The following is a 26,195-nucleotide window of genomic DNA, read 5'->3' on the forward strand; positions in this document are numbered from 1 at the left end:
GGGTGCGACCGTCTACCAACACCAGATCTGTCAGTTGTCCCTGGGCCTGGTTCCACTGGCGCACCAAGCACTCTTGGAGTGGGCGCATTTGGAGTCTTGCATGGGGCACTATAAAAATGCAAGAGGCCATCATCCCTATGAGCTGCATAAACACTCTTGCTGGGAGAGAGTGTTGTGATAGGAATGTTTGCCGCAGTGCCTGTATTTTTGCAATCCTGGCAGGGTTGGGATAGGCTAGGCCTTTGAGGTGTCTATGGTGGCACCGAGATATTGTTTTGTGTGTGATGGTACCAGGTGGGATTTTTGATGGTTCACCGTGAAGCCTAGCTGGTGAAGTAGTTGGACTGTAGCGGCGGTATGTTGCACACATTGTTGGTAGGACGTGGCTTTTATCAGCCAATAGTCCAGATAGGGGAAGACGTGAATGCGCTGTCTTCTGAGGTGTGCAGCCACTACTGCCAGGCACGTGGTGAACACCCTTGGTGCTGATGTTACCCCGAACGGGAGCACCTTGAACTGGTAGTGTTGTCCGCTAACCACAAACCTGAGGTACTTTGTGAGATTGGTGTACTGGGATGTGAAAGTACGCGTCTTTTAAGTCCAGAGTGGTGAGAAAGTCGTTCTGGGAGAGAAGTGAAAGAACCTTTTGGAGGGTTACCATGTGAAAATGGTCTGAATGAATGTAAGTGTTTAGAGGTCTGATATCCAAGATAGGTCGTAGGGTCTCTTCTGTCTTTGGTATTAGAAAGTACAGGGAGTAGACCCCTAAATTTTGTTGATTTATGGGGACCTGCTCTATTGCTTCTTTTTGCAGGAGAGAGCTCACCTCTTGTGTTAGTAGCGCAGTATGTTCTCGCGACATAGGGCGGTGCCTAGGTGGAATGTTGGGGGGTGTAGATGTTAATTCTAGGCAATACCCTGACTGAATAATTTGTGTCACCCATCTGTCTGAGGTGATCGTCTCCCAGACGTGAAGGAAATGTAGTAGTCTGCCTCCGACCGGAGTGGAATGGTCTGGAGGGAGCGGGGGAAAGTCATTGGGCAGGAGGTGTGGCAGAGCGGGCGGTATTTGTTTTGCCTCTACCCTTATTATTATTGCCTCTGTATCCGCCTCTTTGATAACCCTTTGTGAAGGTAGACTGAGGAGGGGATTTATATGACGTGGATGCACTGTCCGAGGAGTAGCCTCTGCCCGTGCCCCGAAAGGAAGAACGGCGAAAGGAGCGCCTGGTAGTCTGTGTTTGTAGGGCTCCCATAGATTTCGCCGTGTCTGTATCTTTTTTCATTTTTTCCAGGGCTTCATCTACTTTAGGACCAAATAGATGATCTTGGTAGAATGGGTGATTTAGTATAGAGGCTTGAACCTCTAGTTTAAACCCTGAAACCCTGAGCCAGGCATGGCGACGGAGTAGGACACTGGTGTTTATGGCCCTGGAGGCTGTATCTGCTGCATCTAGGGCACATCGTATCGAGGTATTGGTTATTGTTTTTCCCTCTTGAATAAGTTCATTAGCCCTAGCCTTGTACTTTTCAGGGATATGGTGCATGATGGTCTCTAGCTCATCATAGTGCGCCCTGTCGTATCGGGCCAACAGTGCTTGCGTATTGGCAATACGCCATATATTGGCTGCTTGTGACGCAGTGCGCTTCCCTGACGCGTCTAGGAGCTTGGACTCTTTGTCAGGTGGGGGCGCCTCGCCTGACGCCTGAGAATTGGAGCGCTTCCTGGCTGTAGGTACCACTAGGGAATCTAATGGTGCAGGGCCCTTAATGTGAGAAGGGTCTGTAGGGGCGGCTTTGTATTTCTTTTCTATCCGCGGGTTTAGGACCCTGGCCCTGACTGGGTCTTTAAAAACCTCAGGGGCATGTTTAATTACGCCCTTTAACATAGGTAGAATGGCAGTGGACCTATGTGTATCGTCAAAGGTGTCTAGGAGGAAGTCCTCCTCCACTGGGTCGGTATGTAACTCCACCCCGTGGTAGTGTGCCGCCCGTTGTAACAAGTGGTGAAAACCCAAGGAATCTTCAGGAGGGGATGGCCTAGATGGATAAAGGTCATCCTGTGGGACATCTGGGATGTCCGGATTGTTATATTCATCCCATGGGTCTGGAGATCCAGTAGGGGTGGGATCCTGTGGCACATCTGCTGGATCATAGTAAGGGTCCCCCAAATCGTCTGGGACAGGAGACAAGGTGGGGGAACGATGAGGTGGAAGGGGTGGAGGTGGAGAGGGTGGAGGAGGTAGAGGAGGTGGGGAAGGCACCCTGAAAGGAGAGGTAGCAATGTCCTTTCTCTTTGGAGGTGGAGCCGGCTTGCCCAAGTGTCTCTTTTTTGACAATGTCAAGTGTCCAGTCTTTGGATCCTTGGTGAGGGTTTTTTGCAAAGGATCCGGTGTGAAGAGCTCCTGTGACACCGGTTGTTCGGTCGGCGCCGAAGGTTTCGGGGCCGACGGCTTTTTAGGTTTGTCGAAGCCATGCTTCCTGGGAACCTCCGGTTTTTTGGTCGGTGCCGAAGAGGGTTTCGGCACGGGAGTGTCGGTGCCAAGGGACTTGTGTTTGGTTGGCACCGGAGGAGCCGGTTTCGGCACCGAAGACTTCGGTGCCGGGTTCGGTGTGGAGGCTGATTTTTTATTCGGTGCCGAAGGGTGTTTGTCGGCACCGGTGCCCGAGCTGCCGGAAGGCTTAATTACCGGGCCCGAAGGTGGGGTGTGAGAAGCAGTGTCCTTGGTCTTGCCTAGGCCCGGAGGCGAAGGTGTGACCGAAGCCTTTTTCGGTATCGGCGTGGGAGGGGGAATTGTACTCACGACCCGCTGCGCCGGGGTGATGTCCTCCACATCTGAGTCGTCGGCCTCGGAAGCGCTGACAAGGTCGTCGTCCTCTTGTTCGATGTCCTGTTGTCCCGGAGTTTCGACGTCGTCTCCGAAGATGTCGACTGGAGCGGAGGTCGAGGAGTGCGCCATGTTGCGTCTAGCCCGTCGATCTCGAATGGTCTTTTTCGAGCGAAAAGACTTGCAGGCGGGACAGTCTCGGGCCTCGTGTTCTGGGGAGAGGCAGAGGTTGCACACCTCATGGAGATCGGTGTGGGGAAACTTGGACCCACATCGAGGGCACTTCTTGAAGGGAGTTCTTTCCATCAGCCGAGACCGGAGCCGGAATAGGCCCGAAGGCCGCCGTCGACCACCGGAATCGAAGAAGTGCCGAAGAGCAGATGAATAAGATGATTTATGTCTTTGAAGAAGCTCAATGAGCGAGGATTTGTGCGTCGATCGGTGAACTAGGAAGTTCGGAACCGGAGCGCGAAGTTTTACATCCGAGCCCGATGGCGGAAAAAAACAATCTGAGGATGGAGCCGAAGCCCAAGCGCAATACTAACCAGAGGAGGAGTCACCGACCTCGTGACTCCCAAAGACTTTCCAAGAGGAAAAACAAACTGCAAACATCCGGGCCCAACACCAGATGGCGATCTATGCACAGTGTATAATCTGCAGCTCATATGCCTCGAACATTATTTTACAGACAGATGATCCATTCTCAACTCCAACAAACTAATGTGGCACAGTTTCTCAGTTTGAAACTGTCTGCCTTTGAGCTCAAAGATCTCCCATGTCAGCTCGCTGCCCATACATAGAAGCACCAATTAATAATGTTTTCTGAGATTTCATGAAAACACTCCTAGAAGCAAGCTGCAGGCCTTTCACCACCCAACAAGAAAAAGAGTCAAAAAGAAGGGAAGAATAATCCTACTCAATTAATGATCATGCTGAACTTGTATGTCTAAATGATGGGTGAATACTCACAGTAAAAGAATGAGCAACAAAAGTAAAAAATCCAAAGTGGATCTATATTCAGGAGGAATAGTGCAGTCATGTGGCAACACTGATGAATTGAAGCAATTGTGCGGTACACTGGTGTTGGAATACTAATATGGACAAAACACCTTTAGAAGGCACGTCCTCTGACAACCTGATGAGGAATAGAAAATGAATGGGATGCCAAGATCTTGCTGTTTGTGTACATGCATCGCACAAATGTGAAGTTCGTGATCACTCCAAAAGACGGGGGATACTTTAAAAGGAATCAAAGAAAGCAACAGGAACCACAAGAAGAAAGTTATTTTCCCATTTCTTTTTTTTTTTTTTTTTTAAACTTATCACGCTTTTAATGTGATTCACCCAGATTTGTCTGTGCAGGATGGCGGAGAAAAAAGTTCTTAGACCACAGAACAAGAGCATCTACTCCTGCCAAGTCAAGAGTACTGTCCCGCTCTTGATCTGAAGCATGCCAACAAATAGGTAACAAGCATTTGCAATGCAATAGGTCTCGCATTTACGGGAGTTTCAGCCATTGACATTGCAAATAACAATGCCTTTTATTTTTGTTTTTGTTTTTAAAACATAAATAAAAGGCATTGTCATTTACAATGCCAATAGCTTAAGCTTGCATAAACTTGAGACCTATTGCATTGCAAATGCTGGTTTGTTTTAGATAGCGCAAACTCAACTAGATGATATTGGAGCCCTTTACATGAGCACAAGTTTTGTTGGTAAACATGGAGAGATTAAGTGATTTGCCCAGAATCACAGGATGTTGAGAGACACCTAGACTCGAACCTGCTTCCCCAGCTACAAAGTGGGGAGCTTGGGTCGTAATGCCACACCCTCTTTCTCACCTTCTTGCAAAGTTTTATCAGAGGTTGGATTTCTGTCCATGCTCAAGTCACTTTTTAATGACGAAAAAGTGTAATTGATATTTTTTGGATGCCAGAATAAATAATTAACACAGGCTGTTCCTTCTTGTGCCACCCATTCAACCCTGTGTGACCTCTGTACCTGTTGCTGCTGGCCTTCCAGAGCTCCTGAGGCCTGGAGGTGAAAACCCGCCGTGATTTGCATGAGTAGATAAACCCCAGGTTCTGTACTGTGCCCGGATGTGCGCGCTCGGCTCTGCACTAATTTGCAAATGTGCCAGCGGAGGATAATCCTGGCAGGCTGTGTACAGGTCGCTGTTTGCTCTACTTTGCATTCGCCTCTGTGTGGACCTTGAAGCTTGGCACTCCTTAAGATAGCTCCGAGGCTGCGCGTCTGCTGCGGAGATGTGCGTCTTCGCGTCTGCCTTAAACCACTGAGTTACACGGGCGTAACACAAACTCCTGCATCACCTGTGGCGCGAAGGAAGCCATCCCTCCAGAACCCCCACATGCATCTTAAGGCCTACCTAAACTATGAGACAGGAGTCCAATAGGCTCCTCCCCACATCCTGTGTATGGGGGGGGCACTTTGCATTCAGGCGTGCTTGAACAATCATCCTTCCAAAGTCGATGGATTATTGTACAATAACAACAACTTTAGTGTGCTGTGGGATACATTTATCGGCAAAATATATATTGTAGTGGAGTTGTGCGAAACCAGGTTATTAATTTTAAAATCTATATTTAACTCTGTGAAACTAGGGTTCTACTCTATATGCAGATTTACGGACGTTCTCTGACCAAATCAATGTGGGAGTATTCAGGCTTTGAAACTGCGAATTAGCATGAGGAATGCATACTCAGCTTCTCACAGCGATGACGTCAGTGTAAATGACATCATGTCAGTCAGGAAGAAGTCACCCCTGCCCTACAAACAGAAAAAATTAGGTGGGCGAGCCAACTCATGCAGATGAAAATAAAGGTGGGGGCCACCGTTCTTACAGATTAGGCGCAGCATCGTGATGTGCCGAGTCGGAAGTGCTTGAGACGCAGCAAGCCACGGAATGTACTAGCCGAGACCTATTGAAACAAGACAAGCCGGCAGAGCGTGGCGTGCGCGCTTGGCGGGGGCAGGGGAGCGCATTCCAGGCGGTGGAGTGGGCCCTTTGAAGAATGATGCCGAGGGCGCCAGTGGGCTGAAGCGCTTCCCCAAACGGATTGCATGGCGGCACGATGCACGTGATTGTGCGCGTGCTCGCCATGCAATTCACTTTTGGGAGCACTTTGGAATGCCCCTTTACTAGAGTCTCGCATAGCGATTGCGTAAATGCAATAGCTAGGCGAGACCTAAAAATAAACTTTCTGAATGTTAGCCCTGACTCACATCTTTCAGAATTATCACCAGCCAGACTGAATGGTGTCAACAAATGAACAAAATGTTTCCAATTATTCATACTGAATTGTATCCTAAGGTTGGCATTTAGAGGTTTTTTCCCCAATTGCCTGACTTGGTTTGCTGCACTTGTAAGAGAAAATTGTCTATTTGTCTAACTTTCCTTGAACAACTGGCTAGTAAAGGCCAGGTCAGCGGTGAAACAGCAAGATATGAAGTGACTCATATCAGATATAGGTACACTGATCGATTCATCCAAGTCTTACCCCTTCTACCAGCTTTAACAAAAGTGTCCAGTGTGTGTGTGTGCGTCTCTCTCGCTCTCTCTCTTTCCCTCTACGTTTCTTCTCTTCTTATTGACCGAAGAGTCTGGAAGAAAAGATTACATTGTCCAGTAATGCTACCCAGTTCCTCTAATAGTGGTGAAAGACCTGCAGCTTGCTTCTAGGAGTGTTTTCGTGAAATCTCTGAAAACTTTAATAATTGGTGCTTCTATGCATAGGCAGGGAGCTGACGTGGGAGTAAGTAAGCTGCAATAGCTGCTAAATGTAGGCGTATTGAAAAGTAAGGGTGGGCGGTAAACTCCGCTCCGCCGGTGGAGTTTATGGAGTTTTTGTCACTCCGCTTGGAGGACGGAGTTTGGCAAAAACTCTGCCTACACCATGTAGCGCAGTTTCACCCACCACTAGCCCTAAACAACGAGTAAAACAGTGGAGTCCACCATCAGGGCACTGTTGATAACGGACTCTGTTGCCCCTGGAGGACAGGTGGGGGGCACTGTGGAGCTGTGAGATTCCCTCCTCTCACATGTCTCGAGTCTGCCATTACATCACCAGCGGACCATTGGTCCTGCAGCTTAACTCTGTGGACAGCGAGCCCTGTACTGACCTTCCCCTGGAGGCAGAAAGAGGGTACACATTTCTTCACCACCTCAAGAAGGGGGGGGTCAATCAAGACGGAGACCCCTCTCTCTACTCTGTGCACAGAGAATTCTGCACTGACCAGTAACTCTAGCACCCTGTCAGTGTGCAAAGGCGCCCCTCTGAGGTCCAGCTGGACCCCTATGGGGACACCCCGGGAACTTTATCGGGTATCAGAAAAGTAAAAAATAAATAAATTTGAAAACAAACCTCATGGACATCACTGAGCTTGAATTCCCTGCTGAGGTGCCGTAAGTGAGAGCCCCGGAGTGAGCGCATGTAGAACTGGAGCCAAGGCTTAACTAGGCATTGTGAGTCGCATCCTTCTAATTTGATTGCAGTCCAAGTCATGATGAGGTAATGCCCTGGCACTCTCTGCAACGTGCACTCCTCCTTCCCACCCGGCCTCCCTCCTCTCAGGCCCAGTGCTGCTTATGGTGAAGTCACCATTTAAAAATGGCAGGACTGCAGCAAGGAGGCTGCGATGTAACCCAAAAATCCCCGGGCCAAGTTCCAGACGGCGCAGTGAGTTGCCCATGAATTTGGGTAAACAGACAAGGAAACAAAGCTGTCTCCGAGAGGGCCCGAGCAGCTACCTGCGAGATCAGAGTAAAGTAAGTAAACAACACACGGAATTCTGAGTCCCGTCAATGATTTACTGAGTTTGATCGGAAAATGGGGCAAGATGACAATAAGAAAAAATAAAACATCCAGGTGTTTCAAGAACACAGGAAAGAGAACTAGCAGACCTTCCAGAGGAGGGGAGCAGGGGTGTCAGCATGTGGGCTCTCACTTGTGATTACACGAGAGCAAGAATGACTGTACATCTGCAGCTGAATGCGGATGTAAGTGAATCAATGGACAGGTGAAAGAACCAATGGACAGATGGATGGTTGAAAATGCATGCAAATTCTATCATAAAATATCAAACAAAGTATGGGTGGGCGAGTGGAGCATCTCCACCTGCTCGAGGAACTCTGTGGAATTCCACTGAGTTTTTATGCAACTCGAAACTGCGTATCTACTTCTGGGCCAAATAGATGTTCCTCATCGAACTAAATGTTTAGAATGTGGTGTTGCACCTCAGGCTTAAATTCAGATATGAGTAGCCCTGCATGTCTACACAGCATTATTTGACTGCTGATGCCTCTTGCAGCAGTGTCCACACCATCTAATGCACATCTAATGGTAGAGTTTGAGAACTGTCTGCCTTCATTTACTAACTCTTCCCCTCGTTTCCTGTATTTCTCTGGGAGATGTTGCATTAGTTCCTGCATCTCACCCCACGTTGCTCAATTATAAAGAGATAGTAATCCGTCCGAGTTATCAATTTTTGAGTGGTTTCCGTGACGTGTAGCTAACCTTTTGCCTGCAGCGTCGATCCTCTTACTCCCCTCATCAGGAGGTGGCCCATCTTCAGTGCCTTGGGATGCTGCCCTTTTCCTAGCAGATGTGACCACTAGGTGGGTGGCCCCTTGGATATATTAAGTCTGTTGTTAAAGGCCTGTTTTCTTTCAATGTGTGGTGTAAGTAGCCTGGATTTTACCTGGTCTTTAAATATGTCTTTGGAGAGTTGCAGGACAGAGCCTATCATAGGAAGGTATTGCACTGTGCGTGTTAGTGTCTCAACCCAAAAATCGGTTTCTTCCTCTGTGGTGTGCATAGCCAGTTTGTGGTATTATGCAGCCCTCTGGATAACACTATGATAGGAGGATGTGTCATCTGGCAGTGATACTTTTGATGGCACTGGTGGTTCGGTAGCAGCATCATCCTATGGGTTTGGGCTGTGATGGGGGTTTTCATGTGAATCATCAGTGTCATGATCCTGTGGATGTATTTCCCCCTTCTCTCCTTTTCCTGTGCTAGTGAGGGTGATCGTGTTTCTGGTGATTCTGGATGACTGAATGTTATGGCGCTTGTGGCCCTATGTTCAGTGGCAATTCTTTTTGGTGGAAACTGTGGGATCTCTAGGTCTTGTGCATGCCGTTTTGAAGAATATTTGTGTTTTTGTTCCATATATGTATGCAGCCCTTCAAACACACTGACCTGTTCCTCATGTATTTGGGTATGTGTATGTCTGTGGAAGATGCCACTGACTTTATGGTCACTGAAACACGGCCTTTGATATAGAAGTTTGCCTTTGTTCCTTCTCCTTTCCCGAACCTGATGTTTTTTTTTTGTCTGATTGGCTCGAACGCTTTTTACGTCTCGCCTGACCCAGCGCATGCGCTGGTCTGGCGAGACTTATTGAGAGGGCTCCAAAAAGTGCTACCAGGCCAGCCTAGAGCTACAGTGCATGTGCGCAGGCGCGCGCGCTGCGCTTGCCGCGATTACTTTCACGGCCACACTGCCGCTTTGATGTTTGAGCGTGATCGCGATCACTTTCACGGCCGCTTGGCATAGCTAATAGGTCTCGCTTTTGGGACCTTATAAGTCTTTAGTTATGCAACTGTTGCATGGCTACACACTTATAAGGTCCCAAAGGCGAGACCTATTGGCTATGCCAATGCTTGTTTAGATCTGGTGGCTTGTCTAGCATGGAAACCGGTTTGTTTTTGGGTGGTGCCAAAACATTTGTCAATGCCGATTTCTGCTTTAGTGCCAATGTGGTTGGTACCATCCCCATTTTTCAGCCTTGTAGAGCGATTAGAATTGAGAAGATTCTCATCTCTTCTCGGCTCCTAAGTATGCTTGCGGTGTCGATCTGAGCCCGAGGATTGTGGCGCACCGTAGCGTTGAGGAGGTGTGTGCAAGATTTGCTTAGCACGTGGTGGGTCGATGTTACACACCATAATTTTGTTTTCGTTCCTGACCCAGCTACCGTAGCCTTCGGTGTGGTGTTCTCAATGTGGTTAAGGACACCTTCATCCCAGCTGGACTCTCCAGAGACGACATAGTTGGGGTTCGCGTTGACTACCCCACCTTGTCTTGCTGTGTTGGCGTCGATCTCCTCTTGGTTCTGCGAGTTGTTGTGGGAAACCTTTGCCTCTGCCGACATCTCCATATTGGGTGCAAAGCGTCGATCTCTTCTATTCGGCAGCGTCTTTTTATAGGTTACACGCTGCACACTCTTGTTCCTTGTGCTCAAGTTATAAGCACAAGTTACACATTTGAGTAGTGCCTGAGTGAGCGTACTTTGCCCCACATCGAGGGCACCTGCGAAACAGATTCTATTTTTTCATCTCCATCACCCAGAGACAGACATTCTCGACTGGTGACGTCGGTCGATGGAAACTCAATTCCCAATCGTGTAGGTTGTTCTCATTTGTCTCTGTAGACTGCGTAGGTGTCAAGTCAAGTTTATTTCGCATTAACCCCTTCGACGCTTGTGACGGAGCGGTTCCGTCACGTGCGTCGGTTGCGCTGTGCGCATGACGGAACCGCTCCGTCATGGCCCCGCCCGCGCACGGAATCTTCAGCGCGGCGCGGAAATCCGCGCCGCGCTGAAGGGGTTAATTAAAATGTATAAAAGTAAATAAAAACAATCAAAATAATCACTAACACAAATAAAGTAAAAGTACTTGATCTTCAATAAAAATCAATAATATATCTAATTCTTGGTGCAAATCTATAGTTTCACATTGCCCCCCTACCAAGCACCTTATAATGCATCTATCTTAAGCTCAGTTTTTAACAATTTTTCCCAAACTCCACTCTACTTGATTATTTATAATAAGTACACAGAACTAAAAAACCTCCAGGTATCTTAAAACCTAGTAATTCATACGCAGTTTCGAAATTGTTTTGTGTAGAGGTCAAATAAAGAGGCGAGCACACAACCTTGTCTTACCCCCTTTTCAATGTACAAAGACTTAGAACATTCTCCTTGCTTTCCATATCGCAGACTTGCCATTGCGCCCATGTTTAATTGCCTTATAAAAACTATCGCAGGTTCTACTCCCATGCTCTCCATTATGGCCCACAGCTTACTGTGGGACACGTAGTCAAAGGCCGCCGATAGATTCATAACGGCCATACACAATTTGCCTTTCTTGAGCAATTAATATTTTGCTACAATTAACATTAAATTGAGACACTGGTCAATTGTTCCTTTGCCCTGTCTAAAACCATAAAGTTGATCTGAGAGGGCCTATTTTTCTTCTACCCACTCTTCAAGCCTATTCAATAACAGGTGGCCCATTAGCTTAGCTGTTGAATCAATTGGTGAAATGGGTCTATAGTTGTCTGGATTCGGGTCATTCCCATTTTTAAAACTGGAATAAGTATGGGGTGCGTCCAAGAAGTTGGGGGTCCAATTCTGGCTATGGAATTGAAGACTTTTGTTAGCAGCAGAGCCCACAATTTCTGGTTAGATAGGCACCCCGTCCGGTCCATGAGCGATGCAGTCCGTCTGAGCCCGATCTAACAAAGCAGCCATTAAACATGCGCAATGACACAAAGACGGCCATAAAAAAGAACAACTTGCAGAGTCCGGGCCCAACACAAGTTAGCAGGAGTATGCATAGCATGTGTACCTACAGCCCACACATGCTACGAATACATCACTTTAACTTTTGGATTTGAGATGTTTTCAATGATGTCAGGTGCCAACTATAACTTGTGCCACTGTAATGCAATGCTTATGATCTCACATTTTACATCACTCATGACATGTTAAACAACATGATTGATGCAATCACCGATGACATCGTAGTTATACAAAGTAGAGTTACTTTGTTTACATAACTGGATGCATAGCGTTAAGTCCTGGAGGCGAGTGTGGTTGTGCATGTTGAAAGTTATATGGTGCACCGTTTACAAACCACTAAAGCTTGAGTTGCAAGCAGTACTCCATATAATTAATAAGGTAAAGGCATACCATACCCAATGTGAGCTGCAAGGTCACATTTTAAAGTAAGTTGTTATTTAGAGCCAAAGCCTATTCCTAAACATCTTTGAGAAAGGCCAAAGCTTCTGTTGACAACAGATTACCCATCATTGGATATATGGCCATGTGCCTACATTAAACAGTACTAATACAGTGTTCTAGATAAATTCTGTATAACTAAGATGTTTATAAGGCGTTGATGTTTATTTCCAGAACTTCGTTGAAGATTTTGAGGCACTGCGGTGTTCAATAATGTAGAATGTAGGGGTGATTCACTAAGAAGAAGTCTTTAGCTCACACTGTGGTTGTAAGAACGGCTGTAATGTTCCATGCCATTGAGATCGTCTGAGGCAGGTGTCTACTGAATTTTATCAAAACTACTGAAGGCTGTCCATAGAGTCAGGCAGTCTCATCAGTGGTAAATGCCTACCTATGACCTCTCTTCACTTAAAATTAAGGGTCAAAGGAAGCCTTTACGAGGATACCATGTTAAGGTGAACAGGGCACAAACTCTTTATTTGGAGTGTGTTTAACATTAAAAAAGAAGCAACCCCTTTAAAATCTCTAGAGGCATTTTGCGTGTATGATAGGGGAATACCAGTAAAAAAGAGTAACATCCAACTAATGAGGGTGACTTGACAGGTATGCTTTGTGTCCGGATGTGACAAAAGGTTATGTCCATTATCACTTGAATGGTGATAGAAAATTGGCACAGGTGTAGCGAGTTGAATTACTCGAATCCTAAAGGACGCTGTCACAATGATTGGATGATGTCATCAGTGATGTAATTTCACATGTCATGAGTGAGGTAACATGTGAGGCCATAGGCAGTGAATGGCAGGGGCTCAATTTATAGTTTAGTGAACTTCTCTTTATCTCTTATCACAAACTGATAAAGCAGTGCTCTACATGCCAGTCCCAGATATGCAGGGATGAATATCCTGAAAACTTAATAGAGAGGAAGTGTTTCAACTTCATGAATAGAGACTAAATAGACTTCTGAAACATCCATAGTACGTAAAAGCAAAATACTTTAAAATATACTTACAAGTTCCTCCACCTGGGCTACTTAAAACAACAGAGGGATGTGGTCCTTTCATGCTTTTATGAAGAGCAGCCACAGCAATGATCTTTCGCTTGTGAATGCACAGCTTAGTAACATCTTCATCTGCCCTTACATCCTCTGCAGTTCTTAGTTTCACAGCAGCCCCAGGATCAAAACTGAAAACCTAAAAAGGCAAAAAAAGAATTCATATACAAACATCAATATCAACCCAATTATGTTGAAGCTAAAACATTTACAGCAGATAATAAACGTTACACAGTAACAGCAAAATTATCTCGCTGACACTGAAATCACATTTTCATTTTTAATGAAGGTTTTAAAAATGCTTATACATGAGAAGATAGTAACTGTAGAAACATAGAAAATTCTGGAGCAACACCTCCCCCTTCCACCTTATCCACTAGACACCAACTGTCCCATGCCCCTGAACTTGCAAGAGACTGCAGCACTTTTTGAACAGAACTAATATAAAGCAATTTGGAAGCCTATGTGCTGGGCAGCTGCAAATCCTCACTGCGTGTGCTCAGTTGATTATCTGTACGTTTACATGAAATGAATAATAGACTGCAGTTGGTCCATTTGGAGCAGGAGGCTTTCAGAGAACAAAGTCAACACAGTGAACAAGTTTAAACCAGTTCTTACCACTAGCCTACTATGGTGTTCTTGCTGGAGCGGGTTATGCAAAAATTTGTATACCCACCCCATTTTGCATGTTGTTTATTAATTAGATGAATTAATTAATTATAATCGAACTAATGAATTGGAGTGATGTGGAAAATATTTACCAACCTTACTAATGTATGAATTATACGCGGGATTTGCATCTGCATGGCTTAATTAATACGTTAACTAAATTTCGCACGCATACTAATCATAGACAATTAGAATATTGCATGATATATGTCGCTTTTGTGATGTAATTGTGATTTGTGCTTTATTTAGTAAGTATAAACCGCACTGAGTGTTGCTTTGGCTAGATAAATACATACACATATGGGTATTAGCGAGGGAATAACATTTGATTAGTCATTTCCATGTATTAATTACGTTTTTGTGTTTTTTTTTGCTTAAGTTGACCATTTTGGCCTATCGAAAGATTGCTGCCTTTGGTGCCTAACCCGACTGCCAACGCTGAACAAGGCTTGGGTGAAGTGCGCCTGCGCTGACAACAGCTACACAGTGGCCTCAATCTGACCCCAGATGAACATGTACCCTTCAAGGTTGCTCCGGGATGCAAGCCAGCTTTTCTGAATGAACAATGTGCTACTAAAAAACGGATAATTCAAGAACAATGACATCAGATTCTTTATTTTGATGAGAATCCTGTCAGACGATTTCAATGGACCATTCAGAACATTTGAATACTCGTTTTTGATACATATTGTCAATGATTTTTACTATAAATTATGGTAGAATAGAGAGGTGGGTGCGAGTTTGTTTCTGGCCTTTCTCGATTTCCTGACATTATGCTGACGGAGAGGACGGTGACACTGCAGGACAGCTGAATCTTTGATGGACTGAATTAATGCCCAAACTCTTGATGAACTGAACCTACTAAAATTGATGGGCATAGATTTGCGAGACTGCCAGATTTGACAGAGGACGACTTTAGCCAGAATAGGTAAATATGAATGGCAACTTGATCAAATGAATGATTTAATTTGCAATATTAATATAAATTTGGATTTGAACATCTACAGAAATGAGTTGGGTTGTTTATTCATTGAAATGTGTTAATGAAAAGGTTAATTAGAGAATTAGAAATTCACTTAAACCAGCAACTAGCTGATCCGTCCTGTTTTATGAGAGGAATATCAAGGTGAAATTCAGGGCCTAATGAGTATCAGAAGGTTGTGTAGATTTGTTGCTCATTAGGGTAGATTGTGGTAATTTTCCCCTTCTCATTTCCGGCGCTTGGAAGGATAATCGCCTCCCACACGGACTGATGGTGAGTGAATGTTGGTGTTATGGGCCCCACCAGCGAATGTATGGATAGTGTGTGTATGTGAGATCTTTTGGTCCGTGACGGTAGAGAGGGATTTTGCACTCCGCGCTGGAGCATTCTAGCACTCCTTTCCCAAGTACCAGCTTCACTCTTCTGTGAGGCAGCATTGAAATAAAAAGCCTAGGTTTGCTAGAAATATATTCCCAGGCATGAACTGAATATCTTGAATTATGGCATTAGAGTGGAACTCGGATGTAAATGCATCAATGGCATCAGATGAATCAATAGCATCAAATGCATCAATAGCATAAATGATGTTGATAACTGATGTAGAAACACTTAATATACAAGCATGGTCTTGGCTGCCTGAACATGAATGGATTCTGCAGCTGGAATCGAGACATCTAAATAGTTCACTTTGCATTGAAATATGGACTTGGGAAGAAAATCAGAAGGCAAACATCCTAGTTGATATGAAATCTTGCTCTGGCAGGGCTTTCAACTGATAAAGGGATGATTTGAGAATAATATAAGGGGTAAAGTATCCCCTCCCATACATGATAAGGATATTGCAAGTCACCAAGGAGTTCCAGAACCATATATCCTTTATATGGTTATGGAACTCCGAGGTAAATTGCAATATCATTTATCATGTACACCAGAAGGGACTTTATCCCATATAATTGACGGTCACACCATCACAAACCACTTAAAACGTAGGTGCATGCTCTCTCATAAGAAAGAGCGCGCATGTTTGCAGAGATGAAGAACAACAATAAAACAGATCACGCAAAATGAAAAATATCAAAAACCTAATAACACATAATCCAAGGCCTAGGCCTTGTCGACATTTGGGCACTTAAGGGTGTGAAGAGGGGGGCAGAGTTGGGTAAATTTACCTTTCATAACAAAAAATATGGCCACCGATCTGGTAACCTCTATTAGTAATTATACTAAAAGTGTTACTCATATTCCGGAGCCTTTATCTGATCATTCGGCAGTCTTTCTACAACTTATGGTCAAAGATAAGGCACCGAAACGGCGCTGGACTTTGAATCGATCCTTACTTTTAGATGTTTCAGTAATTGATAACTTGAAAATGTCAACAAATGAGTTTTTTCTCTTCAATCTCGACTCAGCCTCATTAAATAAGGTATGAGACACATATAAAGCCTATCTTAGAGGCATTTTAGCCAGCGTAAATGCATTGCAATCTAGCCGACTTCTTGGAAGTTAGGGTAAAACAAAAATGGGAAGCAAGTAAACTTGCTAATTACGAATACGGGGAAGGATGTGGCAAACTTTTGGCCTGGAAGGTTAAAGCTAACCAGACCAGAAACTTTATTAAATAACTAAAATGCCAATCCACTGGTAATATCATTTCTGAGGACGGGGAGATCGAACATGCATTTGTTAAATTTTTTCAAGAATTATATACAGAAGATATAGATCCGAATAAGGATCATATAACAGCTTTCTTTCGTGATTTGGATCTCCCACTCCTCAGTGAAGAAACTAGAGACAAACTATCTGCCCCCTTTACATTAGCAGAAGTTTTTAGTGCAATAAACAGCTTAAAAAAGGGTAAGGTTGCAGGGCCGGACGCCCTCCCGAATTAAATCTATTCCCAATTGAAGAAACAGCTGGTCCCGGTATTGCTCCAACTTTTTAATTCAGATTATATTCTAAAACAAGAGCTTCTAACTTCTTGGGACTTAGCCACTATAATTCTTCTTCTTAATCCCAATAAGAACCCAAGGGCTTGTGAATCGTATAGACCGATTTCCCTTCTAAATAGCGATTATAAACTATATACACAGATACTTACTAAAAGGTTAGATCGGATGGCAGGTCCATTAATTCATAGCGATCAAAAGGGCTTCATGAAGGGGAGGCATCTACATGACTTGACTCACAAATTAATAGGCACAATAGACATGGCAATAGAATACGGTAGACCCCTAACGGTGATGACATGTGACGCAGCTAAAGCGTTTGATAGGGTCAGCTGACCCTTCCTACAAGAGGTGATCCAGCGTTTTAATTTGGGGGCAACTTTTGTGTCAGCAATCAAGGGCCTCTACAAAAACCAATGCGCCCGAGTATTAGTTAACAGGAATCTCTCCAAACAAGTCAATATTGGAAGGGGCTCTAGACAGGGATGCCCCCTTTCTCCCTTGTTATTTAATCTATATATTGAGCCATTGGCTATTAAATGAAGAGCATGCAGAAATATTTTACCATTCTCTTGCAATGGGTGGCAAAAGAAGAAAGGGCTCTATGCTGATGACTTGATGATCTTTATGGGCCACTTACATCTGTCAATATCAGCTATATGGGAAGAGTTAGAGAGTTTCGGTAAACTATCAGGTTATGCTGTCAATCCATTGAAAACTGAGATTATGCAATGGAATACAAATTACCAGAGTGAGTTAGTTAGACAAAATATTAGATTCCTAGGGATAGAAGTGGTCCAAAAGCTGGAGTTATTAGCAAAAGCGAACTTTGATAAGGTTACTTCCATAGTCAAGAAAAATTACAGTGGTGGAACTCCTTACCCTTATCCTTTTTAGGCAAGTCTAACCTTTTAAAAATGTCCCACCTACCTAAATATACCTTCTTATTTAATTCAATACCCTTAGAATTTAAGAAGGATTGGATAAAGAAAGTACAAGGGCTCTTCTCCAGCTTCATAAGGGGGAATAAAAGACCTAGAATAGCCTGGCAGATATTTAGGGAGAAAAAAGAAAATGGTGGTATGGCAAGCCCAGATCTTCTTTAATATCAAAGAGCTTTTCACCTAAAAATCTTTAGGCAATTGTTGAAAGATACCCCCGACCTTTCACCACATTTTAGAGCACTTACGATTGGACCTCCAGATCTATCTAGTTTTTTCTTTTTAAATTTGGAGACCCCAAATTTTTTAAAAAAGTGAGAGTAAAGACACTACAGGCGCCATGTAAAGTATGGTACCAAATCAGGGTAGTATTACAGATCCCATATTATAGCTATCATGCCTCTATCTGGAGATCACCTGGAACACCAGCCTGCCTACAAGACTCTCTTGCGATTCTTATGAAAGAAAAAGGAATCCTTAGGTGGGGGTCAGTTGTTGGAGGGTGTGGATTTAAATTCTTGGCAAAAAATCCAGGAGATTTCAGAAGGCTCTGTCTCCAAATTCAAATACTACCAACTATCAAGTTGGGTTAAAACACTAAGAAAAAGAGGAAAGGGAAATAAGTTTTCCGAATCTTAAATAGCCCTGCGCCTCCCGGGACAATAGGAGGTCTCAATATGGTATTGGATGTTGATACAATCTCTAGAAGACCCACATGCTTGGTTCAAAGTGACTTAGAGGAAGGAACTGCCGGAATACGATCTCGATGCACTATGGCAAGTATCTCTATCTCTTTTATGGTATTGCGTGAAATCAGCACCTTCAAGAAAAAAACATCTCTTCACTATCCATAAGGCATACTGGACCCCCCAAAGATTGGTCAAAATGGGCTCACAAGTTGTGAGGACGTGCCCAAAGTGTGGTAAAAAAAAATGCAGATGAAGCACATATGTTCTGGCAGTGTCCTTCCATTCAAACATTCTGGGAGAAGGTAGGCATAACGCTGACAGGCATTGTGGGTCACGAAGTACAGGTTAGTCTTGCACTGGTTATTTTTGAAGTAATCCCAGTTGAGGAGTCTATCATCAGTTTATCTAAACCACTTAACGCACTTATCTTCACTTGAGTTCTATTGGCGTGCAAAGAGCTGTGCATTAAATTTATTTTACCCGTCCCTCCTCTTGAATGTGAGTGGGTTAACTCGATACAAAGAATAGCAGAAATGGATAGGGCAACTCAGAATACGAAAAGAACAAAATTCTGGACCCTGTGGGATAATTGGTTCAAGAAAGTATATCCTTAAATAAGAAAGTCTCATTAACTCTTGCTTTTGTTTTGTTTTTAACATCATCATGTTTTATCCTTATTCTTTTCATTGCATATTATTATGGTTTGTAATCAGTTCAATGATTATCAACAATCAGAATTACAGGTTGTTCGAGATTACAATGGAGTGACCAAGATGGATTGGCACTCCCGGTGAGGCAAATCTGTAAGTACCTGTAGACTTGGAGTATAAGGAAGGACGACAAGGATGGGAGAACCCGAGATGTTAAACATCCCCTCCTTATTGGAGTGATCGGGTATCGGACCTTATCATTTGTACACGAGAAAGTCGGAATATTCTTTTGTCTCCAAATACATACTGATTTGACAAATGAGGACAAAAAAATGAAATATATATATATATATTCACTGAAAAAAACATAGGTTTCAGGGGCGTTCTAGTTAGCTGGACTTTTCACTCGTACAAAACCATTGAAATTCCCCCGTTATAGTTAGTTCAGCTAACTATAACTCGCGCGCCCGCAATGCACTGCTGATGACGTCACATATTACATCACTCATGACATGGTCAGTGACATCACTCATGACATCACTGATGACATCTCAAAATGACTTCACTGATGACATCATCCAGTGAATGTGTGTTTTTCAGAAAAATACATATGTTTCATATATGTATATCTCAAGGTCGATGGAAGAAGAAATGGGTATATCAGTGTCTAAATGGATGATTTGTTTTTGAAAAATTGATTGTATAACTGACTGATTAAGTGTATCTTAGTGAATACATGGCTTAGTGAGTAATGTTTAAATATGTAAATATCTGTATCAGTCTCTCACTTTGTGTATAAGTGGCTGCATGGGTAGGTGAGTAGCTACATGAGTGTCTATATAGGTTATTAGTTGGTTTTTTGAGTATCATTATGAGTGTCTGTATGGTATTACATAGTGCATAGGTGCATGAATGAGTGACTCACTGTTTGTATGTGTTGAAGACAGCCTGTGTGCAGGACTGTATGGGTGGATGAGTGTGTGCATGGGTGTGTTAGTGAGTGAATGACTGTCTCAATAGTGTCTTTCTGAGTAACTACATATGTTTTAAACTAGTATATGTGACTATTGGTGTATACAAGTGAGTATATGTGAGAGTGAGAGATTGGAAGAGTTCCTGTATGAATAAGTATGTGTTTCTATAAGTGATGACTAAGTATGTGTAAGTTTCTGTAGAAGTAACTGTGGTGGTGTGTGTATAACTGTATATGCAAGTAAATGGATGTTTGATTCTTTATTAGCATGACTGACTTTGTGTGAGTAACTATGGATGAGTGGCGTTGTGTAACAGGATATATAGGTGTATGAGTACATATGATGAGTGAGTACATGTATGAGTAACTGTATAGGACTGTTGGTGAATGAGTGGATGTGTATGTGGATCTTAGAATTACTGAATAGGTTGTTGTAACTGGTTGCGGTATGTCCATTGTTTTGAAAATTTTAGTTTCTATTTTTGAATGTGTGTATCAAAGGTTATATTAGGGGGAAGAGGAGGTCTGCCACTCTATCACAAGGATGATGTCATCAGTGATGTCATTTGAGATGTCATCAGTGATGTCATGAGTGATGTCACTGACCATGTCATGAGTGATGTAATATGTGACGTCATCAGCAGTGCATTGCGGGCGCGCAAGTAATAGTTAGCTGAACTAACTATAACAGGGGAATTTCAATGGTTTTGTACGAGTGAGAAGTCCAGCTAACTATAATGCCCCTGAAGCCTATGATTTTTTCAGTGAATTTCTAAGGTTTTTTAAATGCTAATTCCTAACTATAACGTGCCTGAAACCTATGATTTTTTCAGTGAATTTCAAAGGTTTTTTAAATGCTAATTTCTAACTATGCCTACAGAGATAGGAAAAAACGAACAGAAAGAAAAAAAAGAAATGCAGAAAGAAGCAACAGAAGTCCTCAAAGACGAAGAAAAGTGCAGGAAGAAGGATAACGTGCAGAAAGAACAAACAGAAGAGCAGAAAGAAGCCTTGTTGCAAAATCATCCTGTACCCTCAACTTTCAGACGGATACTGGTGGTAACTGAGTCTGACTAACCAGTCCTAGAGCCAGTGCTATGTTAAAAGACACTCAGAATACAGTAAAAACACCTACATACACTAGGGAACACTATGCGTTGGGGTCCCCCTGTGATTAGCATGACCTCCTCTGTACGCCCCTAGTATATAATAGGGCAGGGGATTAAAATTACCTCTTAAAACGCGCCACAGGGCGTGTTTGCACACGTCACCTCAGGCCCCGTCCCCTCCCTTCCCCACTGTGTAAACACGCCCTGTGGCCATTTTAAGTTGGGAGATTAAGTCCCCTTGAATCCTGAGGGTCCCTAGGCTCCAACTAGACCACTAGGTACCTCCAGTAAGCGCCACAGAGCTGCGTTGCTGAGAGATGTAAAAAGGGGCACGGCATAGACCACCTCTCTGCAACGCAGCGCAGTGGCGCTTACTGGATGCACCTGGTGGGCTAGTTGGCCCCCCAGGGTCCCTCAGGCTTGAAGGGGAATTATTTCCCCAACTTAAAACGCGCCACAGGGCGTGTTTGCACACGCTAACTCAGGCCCGTACCCTCCCTTCACCACTGTGTAAACACGCCCTGTGGCCGTTTTTAGTTTGGAGATTAAGTTCATTTGAATCCTGAGGGTCCCTAGGGTCCAACTAGCCCACTAGGTACGTCCAGTAAGCGCCATTGCAGAGAGGTGTAAAAAGGGGCACAGCCTGCACCACCTCTCTGCAGTGCAGAGCAGTAGCGCTTACTGGAAGCACCTGGTGAGCTAGTTGGCCCCCAGGGTCCCTCAGGATTGAAAGCGAATTATTTCCCCAACTTAAAACATGCCACAGGGCGTGTTTGCATACGTCACCTCAGGCCCCGTCCCCTCCCTTCACCACTGTGTAAACGCGCCCTGTGGCCGTTCTAAGTTGAGAGATTAAGTCCCCTTGAATCCTAAGGGTCCCTAGGGTCAAACTAGTCCACTAGGTACCTCCAGTAAGTGCCACGGAGCTGCGTTGCATAGAGGTGTAAAAAGGGGCGTGGCCTCAGAACACCTGTCTGCAACGCAGCTCCCTGGCGCATACTGGAGATACCTGTTGGGCTAGTTGGCCCTCAGGGACCCTCAGTATTGAAGGGGAATTAATTCCCCAACTTACAACTGGCCAGGGGGTGCGTTTGCAGAGTGCTGCAAGGAGGGGTCGTGGCCTCCAGCGCGATGCCGGTCTTTTATTTATGTATTTTTTTTAAGAAGGAGGGCTGTGTGGCCCCCCTTCTTTTTCTAATGTATTGGCCCTGGGGACCCCATTACCCAGGGCCTGCACCCTAATTTTTTTTGTTGAAAACAATAAATTTGGAAGGGTGCCGCGTGGCCCCCCTCCCAAGGCCTTAATCGGCCACTGGTACCCCAACCCCCGGGTCATGGGCTTTTTTTTTTTTTATGCTTTAGGAGGGGGTCTGCGTTGCCCCCCTCCTCAGGCCACTTATGGCCCCGGGGACCCCATCCCCCGAGGGCGGCCTTTGTTTTTTATTATTTAAAAAAATATATACATTTATAGAAACTCCTAGGACATGCTGGACAAACCGTATGTACCTATCACCATGACGATTTGCGTGATATTCATTAAAAGGCGACTATGCATACAATGAATCCACGTGGAATGTATTTACACCGCTAGTGAAGCTCTGACGTGTCTGACGCCCTACTGTGCCTAATCCCGGCGCCCCCACTGGTGGGTACTCTCCAAGTAAGACACCCTTGTTGTTTATTTATACAAACATGGGTAGCTATTGACGGGCACATTTAATACACACGCACACCAAGCCATTCAAAGGGAATTCGACAAAAATTCGACCAAACTATGCAAGAAACCCCCCTCATGGTTAATAAAACACACATCCACCGCCGGATGTGTAATACTTTTTATTTTACTCTCTGGAAAGGAGACAAACCTCACTTGAGAGTCACAGCGTGCTCCTGGCTGACCCCAATGCTGTGTTACACCCACCAGTGCCCGCCAAGTGCTACACACCTCTATGTTGTATTCCACCAGCTAGTGCGTATGCTATGACACTCTCTAGCCCATGTGCACTGAAACACCACCCCGTGAATATGTCATGCCACACTTGCCTTCGCACGGGTTATATTGCCCCATCTAACGTGCCTTCCTCGATGCCTATGTTATAACGCACAGCGCTATGCCATACATATTACAATCTGGGATCCATATCTTTGTCACAGTGCATATGCAACGTTACACTCCCCAGCACATATTTTATATTACAACTTTAGAGACTAGTTAGGTTACACAACACTACCCTGTGCATATTACACTCCAAGGCGCATATCGCATAGCACGCGCTAGTGCCTGTGCTATCTCGTGCTCTCCAATGAATCTGTCATTGCGCACAATGTATTGCATATTATATTTCACGCCCGGTTCATCTTATATCACACTTTTTGGTGCATAGTTTATACCATATACTATATCTAGTTTTCATTTTCAATCGTGCTCTCAGGACTATGTTCTGTATAACACTGCGTCCACCTAACCTTTTCACGGGCATTACAAGTGAGCCCGGAGTCACAAACGTCCTCTTCTTCCTGAATAAAAGTGAGATTATGCTGCATACTTGTTCATATTTTAAGTAGTTCGCACAGACACACATTTTAAAAACAATAAAGTTCCTAATACCCACCTTCTCTGAACAGTTAGCTTCTTAGCTTGCTGCCCCATCCACCTCCTTCCTATCCTCTGTTGTCTGAATCCATGGACTAGCCTCCTCCCTCCTGCCATACATGGTCTGATGTGCTACCAATGCCCTCCATTTAGCATGATGTACCAGTCCACTCCTCCTGCCCTCCATTTCCCAATTCTATGGCCCATCATTGACCTCCTGCTTAGCCTCTGTGCTTGGCTTGCTGCCCCAATTCTCCTTCCCCCAGCCCTCCGATGTCTTTGTGCATGCCCCTGCTCCATCCTTTGTGCCCACTATGTTCCATGGACCTGCCACTCCTATCTACTCTGAGTGTTCTGTTGAGCTGCCACTCCCCTCCCACCTGCCTAGCATTGTCAGATCGACTGTAACCTGTCCCTGCCACCTCCACCCTGCCTGTCCACACACCATGCCCCTATCCCCTTCCTCCTGTCCTCCATGGACCATTTTACTGCCACACCCTTCTGGTCTGTTGTGCTGCAACTACTCCTCCTGCCTGCCCCACGCGGTCTGTTGTGAGGCCCCTTCCCCTGAACTTTCTTGTCTGTGCCCAGGTCCTGACCCTCCCTTCTATCCTCCATGGTCCTTTGTGCATGCCCCTGCACCCTCCTTCTTGCCCATCATAGCCATTGTGCTGCCACTAACCCTCCCGCTTGCCATGCATGGCCTTCTGTGCTGCCATGGACCCTCCCACCTTCCCTGTGTGGTCAGCTAGCTGCCCCTGACCCCCTCCCACCTTCCCTCCATGGTCTGTGTGTATGCCATCATAGTCTCACTGTTGCTCTCCATGGTGTGTCTTGTTTCTAGTCCCCATACTGCCTGACCTCCATGGTCATCTTGCTGCTCCTGTCCTGCCCCCTTGCCCCAGCCCTCTGTTTCCATGTGCAGACCCCTATTCCCTCCCTCCTGGCTTGTCTGTTCCATTGTAATGCCCCTGATCCGTCCCTCCTGCCCTTTATGGTCTGTTATGCTGCAGCTTTCTCTCCTGTCTGTCCATTATGGTCAGCTAGCTACCATTGCCTCTTTCCCCTCTGTTCTCTGTTGTCCATGTGCATGGTCCTGTCCCCTCCCTATTGCTTTCTATGGATTGTTGTGCTGCACTCCCGTCCCGCATGCCCTGTGTGGTGTATTGTGCTGCTGCAAATCCTGATGCCTGCCCTGTAGGGTCAGGTTGGTGCACCTCTCCATGTCCCTCCTGTCCTCTGTTATCAGAGTCCATGTCCCTACCCCAATTCCTCCTGCCTGCCATGATCCAATGTACCATACTTGCGAACATTTTGAACTTGGTAAGAGGGAGATTTTGAAAAATAACTGGGGTATTGATTTACCCCTTTGAGTTGCATTAAAAAAGAGGAGATTGTAGACAGGAGACAGATCAAATAAAGCCCATTTGAGCTTAAAAACATTGGACGTTTCCTAGCTGAAACGGGTCTGTTGGCATGTATGGTTGTACTACTACTGCCTCTTCCTTCTGCCCACAATGGTTATTATATTGCCACAGCCTTTCTTGCCAGTCCTGTATTGTTGGTTTGTTGCCCCTGCCCCTGCCCCCTTTCCACTGCCTTCCATAGTCTGTTGTGCTGCCACTGCCCTTCCTGCCTGCCCAGTGTGGTCAAATTGTTGCCTCTGCACTCTCCTACCTGCCTTCAATTTTCAGAGTCCGTGCCCCTGGCCTCTGCCTCTCAACAGTATCCCAATGAACAACTAGATTGCTAACATTCAATATTTATTACAAAAGTGTGGAACGCCTGACGTCATCTTGATGTAATAAAAACTGTAATACCTAGAGCATTTCCTTTAGAAATTACATATATGAGAGGGTCTTATTTGCATCAAAATTATGGTTAGTGCCCTAAAAAACTAAAATAAGGACATATTTTCTGATTTTTTTCAAATAGCGACAAAGAACTTTTAAATTATTTGTAATCTTTATGTTTTTTTATGCAGATGACCACTGGATTAAATGTTGCACTTAGGGGAGAGGATGTGGGGTTACTTCCAGAGCTGCAGACTTTGCAACTGGGGAATCAGGTTGGAGCTTAGGCTTCAGCTCAACATTCTGTGATTCTGGTCAAATCACTTAATCTCCCCATGTCTACAACCAAAATGAATTTGATCTTGTGTGATGTAACCAATGCTCATGTAAAGCACTCCAATACGTGACAAGTCTGCACTATATAAAACTGCAAATCCACAAAAAATAAGTGTTTTGCAGCTTCTGTCATTGGGCTACATCTGGGTGATATTTGTGCTGCATTTGGGCTCTTTTGTCTCTGGTGGCCATCTTGGGAGATTTATTTGTTATGAAGTTTCCTAATTTCCTCATTTACTGCAGTCTCCTCAGTAGGAAATACTTTTTTTACTTTGGTTCCATCAAGGCGGCATTCAGATGTGTCACACATTTGCCATAAATTCTGAATGTTAGCACTCTAGTTGCTCATTAGATCACTGTAGTAAAGCTACTGCTCACCAGGGAAGTCTGCTGCTGGTATTGAAAGTGCATGTTTCAGTCTGAATGTCAGAATATTTTAATGAAATAGAAGAGTATTTGAGAAGTCACTCAAAAAGTGCCCTAATTTTTCTTTCTGCAGCACTAATCATACTTTCTATGGCAAAATGAATCCCCTCATTTTGTTCCTTTTTAAATTAAATGTTTTAAGAGTTACCACTTTATTCCAATCAAGATGG

The 26,195-nt window shown here is 44.6% G+C and overlaps 1 protein-coding gene across 3 annotated transcripts in view; it reads right to left on the minus strand.

Annotated features, from left to right (window-relative positions):
- The window catches only part of MBD5 (methyl-CpG binding domain protein 5), a 375,507-nt gene that overhangs the window by 207,085 nt on the left and 142,227 nt on the right, over nt 1–26,195 (minus strand). For all 3 annotated transcript variants that reach the window (XM_085645611.1, XM_085645612.1, XM_085645613.1), the window contains one exon: nt 12,877–13,057. In XM_085645611.1, coding sequence (XP_085501737.1) covers nt 12,877–13,057 — 181 coding nt within the window. The remainder of the gene's footprint in view (nt 1–12,876; nt 13,058–26,195) is intronic.

The sequence above is a fragment of the Triturus cristatus genome, chromosome 3_1 (assembly GCF_964204655.1).
Source record: "Triturus cristatus chromosome 3_1, aTriCri1.1, whole genome shotgun sequence".
In the NCBI taxonomy this organism is placed as follows: Eukaryota; Metazoa; Chordata; class Amphibia; order Caudata; family Salamandridae; genus Triturus; species Triturus cristatus.